Source organism: Amblyomma maculatum, chromosome 3 (genome assembly GCF_055883805.1).
Source record: "Amblyomma maculatum isolate TAMU_Amacu chromosome 3, ASM5588380v1, whole genome shotgun sequence".
NCBI classification, from domain to species: Eukaryota; Metazoa; Arthropoda; class Arachnida; order Ixodida; family Ixodidae; genus Amblyomma; species Amblyomma maculatum.
Window position 1 is genome coordinate 79,651,875 of NC_139346.1, and position 14,026 is coordinate 79,665,900.

General features: G+C 44.7%; 1 protein-coding gene across 1 annotated transcript; it reads right to left on the reverse strand.

The window, feature by feature from the left end:
* Positions 1–733: 733 nt before the first annotated feature.
* On the reverse strand, positions 734–7,551 carry LOC146195050 (uncharacterized). The gene is made up of 4 exons (XM_084596703.1): positions 7,332–7,551; positions 5,399–5,541; positions 3,696–3,784; positions 734–823 (listed from the first exon to the last, which is right to left on the reverse strand). The coding sequence occupies exons 1-4, from the start codon at positions 7,373–7,375 to the stop codon at positions 734–736; spliced, it is 366 nt and encodes a 121-aa protein (XP_084452829.1). The 5' UTR covers positions 7,376–7,551.
* Positions 7,552–14,026: the final 6,475 nt, after the last annotated feature.

Consider the following 14,026-nt stretch of genomic DNA (forward strand, 5'->3'; position numbering starts at 1 on the left):
TTTTGAATTCACTGTGAATTAACTTTCCCTGACCATCCTGTGAATTTCCTTTGAGCTCCCAGTGAACAGACCGTTGTCAGTTTGAGTTGAGTTCACAGGCAGTGGCCAATTATTGGTTCAAAGGAAGTTCGAAGGAATGATGACTATGGGATATTTGGTGGATGTTCGAAGGAAGTATGTTCAGACTGAAACATTTGTTTGTATGAGCTTATATTTATTTGAATAGATGTACACATCTTCCTGTGTTTAGGCCTTGCAATTAGGCCTGCTTTCGAAGACCCTGCGACAAAAAATCGGATCACTGTTCACAATCCCAGTGCAAACATGCGCAACTGCCGGTGACCACCTTGGCCAGTACTCCATTGAGCAAGCAGGTGTAGGCTGCAAAAAGAAAAAAAAATACATTAGAAGCATGACTGCAATGAACAAGCTAGAGTCCATCCAGCCTTCCTTAGCTTTTGTAAATTAAATATACAGAGCACGGACAGTGTGAGCGCCATGCAGGCACCACAGCATTATGCATTAAGGCAAGCATTATGGCCCTGACCATCACTGAAAAGTCAGCTGTTTGGACATTATTTCAGAATGCTCTTGCATTACATGCACAGGCTATGAGTTCAAGGACTTACAGATAACAGCATCCAATTTTGGGCAGCCCAGTGCCTTTTTTGGAGCTTCTTCCTTGCGGGCATTGCAGACACTGCCATAAAGTGAGAACACAACCCGCACCAAGTTACACACAAACTGTTGCTTGATTGCCCGCACTGAGTTTCATACGGTCAATCAACTGCTGATTTACCATAATATTGCTGCCAATATGCACCTGCAAGAACAAAAAGCAAATATTAGTACTATGACCAGTATTGTAACATATAACATTATTCCTTGATATGCAATAAGAAAATGAAGGTGCTTTACAAACAACAAAAAACTTAGACCAGCTTCAGAACATTCAAAGAAACCCCAAAACGCATAATTAAGGTCATTTGTTTGCAAGTAAAAATACACATTCAAGAAGCCGTACTTTACCATATACAACAATGAAGGCATACGAAAACTATTGGATGTTTTTGACACCTTCCCGAGCGGTGTTTTGATCTAATTTTGAACGATGCCAAACATCTTTTAACATTTTTATTAGTGTAACCTGACAATTGTGTACTATGTATTTAAGGTAACTAGCCAAAAAGAGGGCACATAATGTCCCGCAAAGGATTGAGCGCTAATAGTGCATTGCTATAGCAGAAGAAAAAACAAGAAATAAGAGATTTTTTAATGGCCTAATTTATGCTTGCATTTCAACAATAAAAAAAAAACAGATTTTAAGTCAGAAAATAAAGGGATTTACTCATCATTAACATTGCAAAGGCCATTAAAAGCCAGTTTAGACACAGTGCCCACATTGTCACCTCCTGTTTAAAAATACTAACATCCTTTTCGTACATCAGAAGCTCAACCAATTAAAAAAACTGCCAATGAAGGTTTAGTAAAAGCATGCACTCCCTGCTCTGTATGTGCTACTTTGAGGCAACATTTAGTTTCCAGCTTGCACAGGTAGCTTTCATAATTTAACTCCTCAAGCGCTTTGGACAAGCAGCTCGTCCTTGTAAAGCTGCCCTCAAGCCATTTTGGACGAGTGTAGCTTGTCCTTGCAGGATAGATCCTCACCCTGAGAGTTTTAGGCAAGTACAGCGCTCCTCTGTGGCTTAGGTCATGCGCCATTTGACAGATGGCACCACTGACCCGTTAACTGCTTTTTGTTCTACCGCTTGAAAGCCTTTTAAGCAGCCTTAATGAGAAAAATGGTGCCTGGTAGAGGCAACGCATGCACTGTTGGCCCGACATCGCGGGAAAGAAGCTTTTCTTAGTTGCCATCCTCGCCATCCGAAGATGGCTCAGACACCAATTTTTGCATTGTTATGGGAAGCGAAGACGACAGTGATGACATGAGTAGTTCTTCCGACGAAGATGATGACAACTCAGACGATACTATTGCGAGTTCTGTGTCAGTGGATGAAAATTGACAACATTCCGATGAAACCCCCTGGGCTTCCATTCTTGGTCGTCCCTTGTAAAACATTTCCAGTTACCTCGCTATATGTTACTCGACTAGATTGCTGCTTATTGGCGGGCAGTTGATTTTTCACGTAATGAGCAATAAACTTCACTGCGCTCATTTGACTTAGTTTCTGGTTCAAATATTTCTGTCTCGGATACCTCCTTTTTTATTACACTACCAATAGAAACCAGCAGTAAAAATAAAAACTAAAGGGACACTTAAGCTCCGCCTTTAAGAATATGATGCGACCAGTGTAGGCTACCACCCAACATATAAAGCCCTGCTTTAACCAAGCTGTATCAACATGTCTGCGTAGCCTAGGTGTAGCAAGCCTGACTCAGCATTGAAGAGCACTGGAATGTTGATTTGTATTTCACCTTCCCACCTCAAATGAACGACCGGAGTTAGCAGCTCCTCCTAACTTTTGGATATCATGTGGTCTCGGTAAGCCACACAAATCATCGAAGAATGTGTGTTCGGCCGTGCCACTTGCCAGCGCCATGCTCTTGATGTTTCACTCACAACACAGACAACAAATTTTCATGTAATAGGGCCTTTAACGATATCGTAATTTTAAGCAATTTTAGCTAGAAATCTCGAAATAATAGTGCTCAAGGGGTTAAAGTGAAATTGAACTATTGTTGGATCAGCTTAAGAAGCCACAACTCCTTCTCAAAGGAGACCCTCCTGGCAATACCATGGTGGTTAATTGCCTTTGACTTGCCATAGTGACATTGAAGGTAGCTGTCAGGTGAAAGTGGATTATCTGCACATTAGCTTGAATACCATGATGACTGGCCCAAGTCACTAAAATGACTGATTAGAGGAGCACCAGCTGCGTCATTCGAGTTGTAGTGCAAAAAGATGGCCTTGCGAGATCGATAACCTAAGAAATTGCTGAATATTAAACAAGCTAATGGAAATCTCTTTTCTGATGAAAAGGGCTTTGCTATAGCTCAAGCGAAGTATGCTCAACAGGAAGCGTAAACAAAATTAACCTTGCACTTCCGATCACTACAGCTTTCACAAAAACTCTTCCAAATCAGTGTACACACGAATGAAGTAACAGTCACTAAAATGAAAGGAAGCAGTTGGGATTTTTTTTTCATGGTTGTTTTGACGAATTTAAGAAAATAGCACTGTCTGTCTTTTGTCGTTTCTATTAAATTGACATTCATTTAAAATATCATTATGCTACTAATTATGCAGTCTGTGAGCCCAGTCTCATAAAGAGCATCCCGGCCACGGCAGCCGCTTTTCAGTGGAGCCGAAACGCAAGGTGCCCGTGTGCTCTGTGTTGCCGGTGCACGTTAAAGAACCCCAGGTGGTCGAAATTTCCAGAGCCTTGCACTACAGTATCTCTCATAGCCTGAGTCGCTTTGGACATTAAACCCTAAGAGCCAACCAATCATAAAGAGCATTGCTTCTTGCCTGAATTCAGTGACTGCTGACTTCATTCACATGTATAATGAGCTCCTCGTTTCCCTATCCCTGCACACTTCTCAATGGAAGTGCATGACTTGTGGCAGTGCTATCATAAAGCTAGAACCAAGTTCTTGTGTGACCCTTAAAAAAGTTTCATCGAGAAAGGCAGTAATGAGGACAACCATGCAGACACTAGACTAAACCAACTAACCTGAGCCTCGGTTGGCGGCACAACTGCTTGTGTTGTACACGCAGCATTATTAACGGATTCCGTCAGCTGATTGACCAGCTCAGCAACATCTGAAAAAAGCAAAAAACAAAAAAGGAAAGCTGAAACAAAACATACTATTTCATCACTAGCAGCAGCAGCCCATGTAACATTCACCACAGGAGAAAAGCCTTTTCTTTGCCCTTGACTGCATGACAAACCCTTTTCTGTCACCAAATGCGCCATTCAAAATTTAGCTGCTAGACACTGGCATCACTCACGCACTCAAGGCGCCCTATCAGCGGTACATAATCTAGGGGATGCTGATAGCAATTGATGAAGCCAATGCTGACATCCCACTTCAGATCTCTTTGTTCGCTGTGGAAATGCCTGGATTGAATTAACTGCGGAGGACGTTGTAACTACAGTGCAACTGACGGGTGCTGCTATTGCTTAGAATGAATTCATGGGTGGGGATGATGATGCCGAGATAGCTGTGAGCGCTTTAACAGAAGTTAGTCAGATCACATCCCTGAAACAGTTTGTCGGTAGCAAGGGCCTTGAAGAGGTCAGCATGCAATATACATGTATGGCGGCAGCAATACGCCATACATCTGGACAAAGGCTGACACTCGAGTGTGTAGCTGATACTCGATAGCCCATGCTTCACCTATCTCGTATCTGTCTTTTGTGTCGACATTTGCTAACATGGTGTAGTGACCGAGTTAAGTTAGGCAGATTGCTGAGTAGGTGCCGAGCTTGAACAAGCATGAATTTCCTGTTGTGAAAAAAAAAAACACCACCTGAGTGACCAAAATGGCACAGGAAAATGAAGCGCATGCCATAAGGACTCCAAGGTCCAAGACATGACGAGGCCACATATGATAATTTCATACAAATTTAGACTTTTTGGTGTCCCTCCTGCATTCATTCTAGATGCACCTCATCATTTGCAGGAGACTCTGAGCTTAAAATCTGAGGGAATCAAGGGTTCCATTCAGATATGCCGTCCACAGTAATGCAAGAGCACCACAGACCTGCCGCAGCCATCTGGCTACAACTTATACCCCGTGAATGTGTTTGAACCTAATGCAGCTCTCCGGGTTCACTGGAGCGTTGTTGTCACCGACCACTCCAGAACAGAAAGGAACCCGATCCCGCGCCTGTTTTTCGGCCTCGGCTTGAGCAGCACAAACCAGCACAGGTGCTCACCTTGAGTGGCTTTTGTTTACCATGCATTTTCATGCAGCTATCACATACGACAACAGGCTCAATCTCAGATGCATGCCGATCCCAGGCAATGACGTGTGACACGCAAGTCACGATAACACAAAGCATGCTTGCAGAGCAGGAGTGGCAGCAGTTCATCTGCTACGTGCACTGCAAGCATGGTGGTTGGTGGCGTCATGCAGCAGCACCACGGTGTAGCTGAGCACTACTGTACACCACCTATAATGTGTTGCAAAGACAACTACAGGAAGAACACCAATCCTAATCCTCAGTGTAGGGGGAACCTTATTGCAGCAACATAATCTTACTGGTGCTTTTACTAGGACGTGCTATAGACCAAGGAGCCTTATTCATTTAAGAGTTAGCACTTGAATTTGTTATGCTTTACGTAGCATCTGGTGACACAGCAAATAATTTCAGTCTCATGGCAACGGAGATCAGCATTCCATTGGCTTCAGAAAAAAGCGATCACATACCAAGCATCTGACGTGCTTCATCTCTTGCGGCCTTATATTTCTTCATTCTTTTTTTTTTTTGCAGACTCCACTTCATCCTCAAGCTCCAGGACTCTCTTTTTTGCATCTGTTGGCTTAGACATTTTGTCGCAGCTGCAGTTTTCCTGCAAAACGACATGTGGCAAGGTCTATCCACTAAATTGTATTTGCACTCAAATGCATCATACAAAAATTATTCAGTATAACGCATTGTGCAGATATCTGGTTCCACACATGAGATTAGCAAAATAGTGACCAAATGAAGACCACTGACAAGAGAAACGTAGCATGGACACTGTTTAGGGTTCAAAGCAACACTTCTTAAGGAGGAACATTAGCCCTTGAGCAAACCTTGGCACATAAAAGGACACGGTAATGTTTAACTGCGAGCTAACACCATCCAGCATCACTACTGCTCAAGTGGGCAGAATGCCCACTTGAGCAGTAGTGGACAAAACAAAGGATGCATTTCCAGAAAAACAGTTTGAGCTCCCACGCATACCGTAAAACATAGCCACTCTGCTTTATGGTAGGTTCATGGTGTTTTATGTCCCAAAGCGACTTAAGCTATAGCTATGAGGGATGCCGTAGTGGTGGGCTCACCTGGGGTTTTTTAATGTGCAAATGACATCATACAGTACACAGTCAACTTGCATTTCACCTCCACTGAAATGCGGCCATGAATGCTGGGATTGTACCCATGTACAGTCGTGAGCTTTATGAAAGGGAGCACGCGATCCCGTGGCAGACAACCTCGTCCTGAACTAGTGGCAAGGCGCAACGGCAGCATTGAAAATGAAATGGAGAGAGCGGTGCTCTTCCACCTGTTGGCCGTACCCCATGCACTGGGAGCAACTTTTAGATCGGCAGCTAAAAATCATTGCAGCATTATGCTTTGAAGTAGGATGGGCAGTTGGGCGAGTTGATACAATTGCATAGTCGGTGGAACAGCGCGAAAAGACGAAACACACTCTCTTCTTGTGTGCTTCGTCTTTTCGTGCTGTTCCACCCACTAAGCATTATGCTGTTGGTAACTGATATCACTGCTTGCCTTGCTACGCTCCGACCTAGCGACCCAGCGTAGTCTGGTAACTCAGGCAAAAGCGGCAGCCCAGGCCACTGCGGTCTTGGAATGGCGACTCCATGCACTGCACCCCCCCCCCCCCCCCCCACACACACACACACTTCTTTTGTTTTCCTTTTTTTTTCGAAATAAAGTTTTCTCTCTGCGCGAAATCTGCAGAAAGGCTGGTAGCGAAGAAAGGAAGCATGTTTGATGCTTCAGTAAAAAGAAACAAAGAAATGAACATGAAAATAAATGAATGCGACAAAACGTTGGGCGCTTTTATCTGCTTAAACTTCAGTCGCCTGCAGCTGTAAAAGCGTCCGTTTCGCTGCTACGCTACCTGTTGTCTCGAAACGAGCACCCTGGGCATCTTTAAAACTTGTTCTAAATCAGCTTCAATAATCAAGGAGCTGCCATTCTCTATGCCGCGCCGTACCGAGACAACGGTAAGAACAGGATCCTTTTTTTTTTCTTCTTTTTTACGGAGCCCAAATTGGAAGCCTACTCCTGTTATCACGAAACACCTAGAAATGCCATTTGCTGTGTAAACAGGGAGAATCGGGTCCACGTAACGACAGCAGGCGCGTTTATTCTACTTCTTATTTCCGCAAATTCTGTTCATTAGGCTTTGTTTTTTTTTTTTATTTCACGTAATTCCCGAAATCAACTGTCTGTCTACCCCGTGCACCATGTGCACTACTGTCACCTGCCGGTAAACACAACGCGGTCGTAATGCGGGCATGTAAACGACTTCGCGACACGACTCACCGCGAGCAGCAAAGGAAGGTGTTTTCACCGGTGAACATTATTACGAAAACGAAAAGAGACAAGAGACGTTTGACTACTTACCCACTCCGAGGCTGAAAGCAGGAGAGTACGACCTCTCCTTCCATTGGACATGTAGCACTCCTTGGTTCAGAATAATCTTCCAGTATTTTGGATTATCGACCAGTTTCACCTGCAGTTCTTTTGATTGTAGGTTTCTTACGGGGTATGCGTATCACTTCTGAGCGGTTACCCATTTAACCAAGACGTGATCGGCCATTTGCACTACTCACGCTGTGAAAACACGACGAACACAACGAAGTTCGAACGCGAGCAATCAACTTCCTACAGTCATGAAATACATAGTGAAGTATGCCGCCGGCTGTTCTCACGAAAACGATAGCGCTAGAGTCTCAAGCGCCATTTCGAACGAATCAAAATTTTAAATTCACTTTTGCAAATTTAACAAACTTTTAAAATAAAAACTATAATTAAAAACAACCTTAAGAGTTTGTTTTTTTTACTAATGATATGTGATGCGTAACAAACGCAAATAATTTAAGCAAATTATTGTCACTAGCAACAGCAGCGCTCTTTTCTCTGAAGCGGAATTCTTGTGGTGCGTGTCAATCTTCATTGGTTTTACTCAACGTGAGAACGTTGGTTTTACTGGCAGAACTTGGTAACCTCGGCTGCGTGGGCTTCTTGTGCACGATGGTACCGACGTCGCCGACGTATTAATTGCTGGTATTTAAACTGTGATAGGAGGTAAACGAGCTTGACTTTCGTGAATAGTGTGACATCCGGCTAGGCATATCGTGAAGTGCATTTAACCGCAGGCTTTTGAAGCCGTTATCGATGGTGCTGCGATAACCGCCTACCCGTCGCCTACCTGTCGCACGCACTGGAAGTGCCACCACGGTAAAAGCGTACTTGCGCGGCGTCAACGTCGCGCCGTACCGTGGTGCACTAAATCACGACGGAAGCAGGCCGCGCTTGCTAACAGCGTCGCTGCGAGCCAAGCGTTGCCAGGCTGCAGTGCCGACCCAAATACTGAAGAACCCTGCCAGCCCTACGCCGAGCTTCGTTGCGTACCGTGTCAGAGTGCTGAAGCAGCGGTCACAGATGTAGACGCCGTCTCGCGCACGGATCGCCATCGAAGCAGCGGGCTGCGAAAGCGATGAATTTGAACAACCTGGCATTCTTTAACATGTATGAAAATTCTTGAATGTGTTATATTTTATGTAAAAAAAAAATTCAGAGGGGCAAGACATAGACCAAGTAATGCCACACACACAAAAATAAGCACAAGAAATGCATGAAAAGAAAGTTATCTTTACACTTAAGGACAAAGGGCGGAAGGGGTGAATATTCTTGGTCCTTGTGTGCTGACTAAGAAGAAACTCGCGCTAAAAATAAGATCTAGCGCATGAAAAAAAAAAATAGCATGGATTCAAAAAAAAATGAAAATGATGTTTACTTGCACAGCAAAGAAACGAATGCGATTGCGTATATTTTGATAAAAGTATCATTGGTTTATTCTAAAAAGTTCAGAAGTTAAAAAAAAGTGCAAGGGATGCTCATGGCAGAAAAAAACGAGAAGTAGACCTGAAAAGAATGAGCTTCGTATGTTTTCACTTAAGAACAAAAAAAGAAGGTTATGATGCATAAAGAGTAAAGGGAACTTACTTCCTCTTTACTTGAGGACAAACGAAAGAAGGTCATTATTGGTATTGCCAAAGAGAGCCAGTTTAAAAATGAGCTTCCTTCTGTCAAAAGAAAGGAAAGTCTCAACAAGGTGAGTTCAAAGGAAACTTCCTTTAGTCAAAAGAAAGGAAAAGTCTATAGGAAGGCTGTTCAGGAAGCAAAAAGGAAAAAACAAAGGAAGTAAAAAGGCAAATTTCATTTTCATAAGGGATAACCGCAACCATGTCATGCACCCTCGACGCCCAACGCAACAATGCGATAGACCTCGAAGAAGAAGGGCAGACCTCAGCTGGAAAGGGCGGAAACTTCCGTCGTAAATTACAGCAAGCCGCCGACCACGGCATGGCTGCGTGTCTTCGCTTGAAAAAGACGGCCACGGTAAATGGCGAAGAACACAGCCTGTTGTTGAGATGCTGCATTTTTTTTCCCGATTTCGGGCGTCTCACCGACGCCGTTTGAGGGCGACTTCCAAGCAGGCGTTCCAGGAACGATTGATGTCGATGAGAACGTGGGGCTGAGACACCAGCTTCTAGTCGCGAATGAGAGAACCACGCCGACTGGGAGAATGAAGCGCGAACCCTTAACCCATGCTACGGGAGTTGTTTCGTTTTTCTTCGACTGCACAATATCTGTCAAGAGAGGAAGACTAGCGGGTGGTGAGAAGGGTGGCAAAGCGTCTACACGGAGGAAGAGCAGTTTGAACACTGACTAGCGTGTCCCTCCTGCGAAACGATGAGATGCCTGCATGGTCGACAAGCGACACAAGTCCGCGCAGCCGCCGCGGTGTTCCGAGAAGCGAGAAGGGCCTGTCTATATTTCTTTAGACCAACAGGAATACGCCAGTCGGAGGTATAGCGCACAACCAAAAGCTAAAGAAGCAAAAAAAAAGAAAGAAAAGAATGTTGCGAGAGGAAGAATCTGAAAATTGTATCTCCTGATTTTTTGTCTTTTTTTTCTTAGGCGGAGGGGGGGGGGGGGTGACGATTGGCCGTACCGCAGAAAAGCGGCCGGTTGTGAGTAAACGCGGGTGCACAAACGCGAGAGGGGGCACTGGTAAGTGACCACACAAAACGAAAATAAGAAGTGAGGAAAAATAGGGGTGGTGCAAGTGTACTGAAAAACTAAAGAGAAGAGGGGAGACAGATCTTCACTCGCGCATTCACACGCTCGAGCACCGCGCACACATCTCGCTCTCTCGCCCACACTGCCACTGTCGTTGTAACTCTCGGCCCCGTTGACAGAAACGCACTTAAAGATACCTAAAACTCACAAACTCCCAGAGGCGCGCGTATGTGCAGTGGCTTACTTTCCAAGAAATGCCGAGGGGTTCCCGGGTCCGCGCTTTGTCCTCTAGTTGAGATCGGACACCGGCTGTGGAACCGAAAGAGCAGAAGCCAGCTTACCAACAAAAGGCGCCCGCCACTTTGGCTGCGAGCTGTAAAACGGAGGGGAGGCCCTCGATAAACAAACATGTAAATGAAAAAGGCGCAAGCTCACGTAAGGTATGAGAAAGGAATATACTGCAAGCAGTCGTCAGTCACCTGTCTGTTCTTCAATGATTCTTCGAGAAGGGCACATTAAATTTATCTTTTTATGTAAGGGTTAATTTAATGTCTAGTGACTAATAATAATAATAATAATAAAAGAGTGGATTGCACTGATACAACTACGATCTACCGTCCTATTGCTTTCTTTCGTTTTAACTCGTACCATATCAAATAGCAAAAGCATATTTTAGTTACTAAAATAGTCTTCGTGGGGTGACTTCTCGTCAAACCATTTATCTCTCGTCTCCTCTGCATCCTTGTTCTTTCCATACACCTCTCTGAAACCTCCTCTCTCGTGCAATCCTCCCCAAGCAATTCCTTGGTTGCTGGATCTTGCGCTTCCCTCTTTTCTACTATTCTAGCTTTTTTTTTTCCGAGAAGCCGACACACCCACGTAGGTCTGGAAACACTTCGAGCTTTCACAGATTTTCTTTACTTCCCAAACTCGCTCGAAAGTGTGGCGGGATCTTGTTTCACCTTCTTTCGTGTCTGCGGCCGTCCTCCGACCCCACTCGTTTGCCGCGCTGCAATCGCACGTTGGTAGCCAAAAGAGTGTACACGACAGGCATTATGAAAGGTGTTTTGCCGTCTATTTTATCGCTGTGGGAAACTATAATTTCGACCTCACAAGCCGACCTCACTCAACCTCAAACTCGCGCATGAGGTTGAGGTCTCATTTGCTGACCTCACTCAAAAATATTTCAGGTGTGGCCGACCTCACCTCAACCTCACCTCACTTCGTGAGGTTGATGTCATTTTGAGGTTGAGGTTGACCTCATGAGGTTGCCCACCTCTGGTCCACAATATATTTGGTAAGACTCATCATAAAGCGCAATGATTATAGACTCAAACGCAACGTAAAGCCAGACTTGCAATGCTACATGGAAATCAATTGACAATTAACTGCGACAAGAGTACCGGTGCCATTGAGAGGTCACGCGTTATATAAAACCGCTCGATTCTCGTCGCAATCTCACGAGCCTATAACGCCATGTAGAAAGCAAAATAATTTAGTCTGGCCTGTTTTAGCCACACTTTGTTTTCAATTGCTTCTCTCATTTTCCTCGCTTACCAAACGAAGTTTGGAAACATCACTTTGTTACACGCGAATAAATTTTTGTGACTGTCCCTTGAATTTATCACCTATCTCAAAAGTTTCGAAAGAAGTCACTAAAGGTGCAGTGACATACCATTGGTGATCGTGACGCTGACCAAAGCCGATGTTACTCCTTGGGCTTCCAATATACCGGTAGCGTCGGCCATTGGCCTCAGCAAGCCAATGAAACCGTTCAGGTTTTCGAGGGTGAACAGAGCATCGAAAAGCAAAACATTCTACGACAGCTTGCGCCGTCATAGAATGTTCACGATAGTCTGAAAAGTGTCGGTCTAGAAAAATGCAATGTTTTTAAATTAGGAAATGGTCCATGACTCAAACTGCACAATCAACCGCGGCTCAAACCAATCCTTACAGCAATTGAGATATGACTGATGATCAAACTCAGCAAGAATGCAGGCATGCAGCACTTCCTATTGTGGCTGTGTTTTAATAGGCGTCCTAAATTAGCTGGAACGGCGCCGTCGACCGCGCGCTGTGACAAATAATAACGCTCTAAGGGAAGTCTAATGACCACAATATTCTGACGATACCTGAAAGTAAAATGTCCGAAAAAGGCGCTTGAAACCATAAAAAGTATGCATTCCGAACGAGGGCTTGCACGCACAACGAGTACTAATTCGCGCGCTGCTTCGACCTCGGCATATGCAATAAGCAGTAGTTGTGCTGTAAGTAACGGTCGGCTTCGACGAATGACAGCACGCGTTCGGAATTTTTCATGCCAGGGCAATGGTAGGTTGCGGTGAATGAGTGATTCAGCTAGTCCACATGATTAGGCTTGATGCTAAATTAAGTTTGCAAATATGGACAATGTATGCCAGCATGATTATACTTAGAATAAAGCAAACTTCAACTATCTTGTAAGGTAGTACGTTTTAGACAGATGGACACGCTTCCGAATATATTACTTGGCGCCTGTACTGAAACATGAATAAAACTAAGCTTAGCGAAAACAAGCCAATACTTGCGTAGAGCCGAGTCTGCTGATCCCAAGCTTCGATTTGGTGTCAAATTTGTGAGATTCCATCGAGTTGTGTGAAATGACGCGGTTTGTTCGTTCTTGCTGCCACGTCGTGCGAAGAAGCCCCGTTTGGCGAACTTGACATCGTGCATATACAACCATGCTTTGAAGAAATACAATAACACGTTAATTTCCACTGCGAACTCGCATATCACGATCAAGAGCAAGAAAAAACTTTCGGATTAACAAGAAGCTGGCAAATCTCGGGCTAAGCCCTGATATGGATGAAAATCTCGCAGTGAACACACGCTCACCGGCTGCAGTTAAATAGCGAGGCTAGTCCACTTTATGCAGAAATCTGGGCGTGAACTAAACACTACAACATAGGACACCTCATTCGGGTTTCATTCCGACCGCGTCTGACTCATGCATATACGTCTTTTTTTCATGGGTCCAGTCTAGCGTACCCTAATGGCGAAGTTGTAACTGTTGGCTCCTTCTAGAACCCGCTTTGCGTCAAGGGTAGCTGCTAGAGTTTGCGTCATCAAGCTGTTCCTAGTCTTTGTTTTCATGGGATTGATCTGAGATAATATCTCCAATGTTGCACTGAAGTGCGACAAACAGAGAAGTTTGTACACAAAGTCGCTCCCATCCCCTTGTCTGGCTTCTCTCACTCGTTTCCAAAAGCGTTGAACGGTCACATCTGCCGGCAGGTCCATTTCAGTATTGCGCAGAAGTCTCCATTCTGCATCCATTTTGTTCATTGCCCTTTCTGCACCAGAGAAGGGAATAAGGTAGCAAGTGGGGTAATTGAAGAAGTCCGATTTCGATGACAACTTGCAGATCAATAGCCTCCAGTCTCTTAATCTGGATGTTGTCCAATAGAAATCTGGTTATAATCTGGGTTGTCGCTTCAATCTCTGAGGCGGAAGTTGTGAATAATGGTTTGGTCTATGCAGTGAGGCCCCGACAGTGCCGACATCACTTTTCCGCCGAGGTACATCTCTTCAAGAGGCACGGACGTCGGTGGGTCACTGTACGGCACACGCTCCAGTGGTACATCCCGCAAACAGTTCGGCTTTATGGAAGCTTCCAAAACGGTCATCAGTACCGCTGATACAGAGCCAGTAAGTTTATGAAGTTTGGTTTCTTCGGCTTGCATTACCTTTTTTAGTGTGGTGAAGAGCGGAAAAGCATAATGGAGAAATTAGATACAGCTTTGTCGAGGGGTCTTTAAGCTTGTTCAAGATGGCGTCACAGGCTAGCAGTCGGCCCTCGTGGTTGCGGCTCTAGAAAAATGTAACGAGAGCAAGGTACTGCTCGAGCAGCCGTTCTACAAGAGCGTGGAGGTAGATAGAACGTGTCCGACAGGGGTGCAAAAACCTTGTGAGGCTCCACAGCCGGATCTCCTGGACATGCTGATAAGCAATTGTTTGCTTATACGACAGGA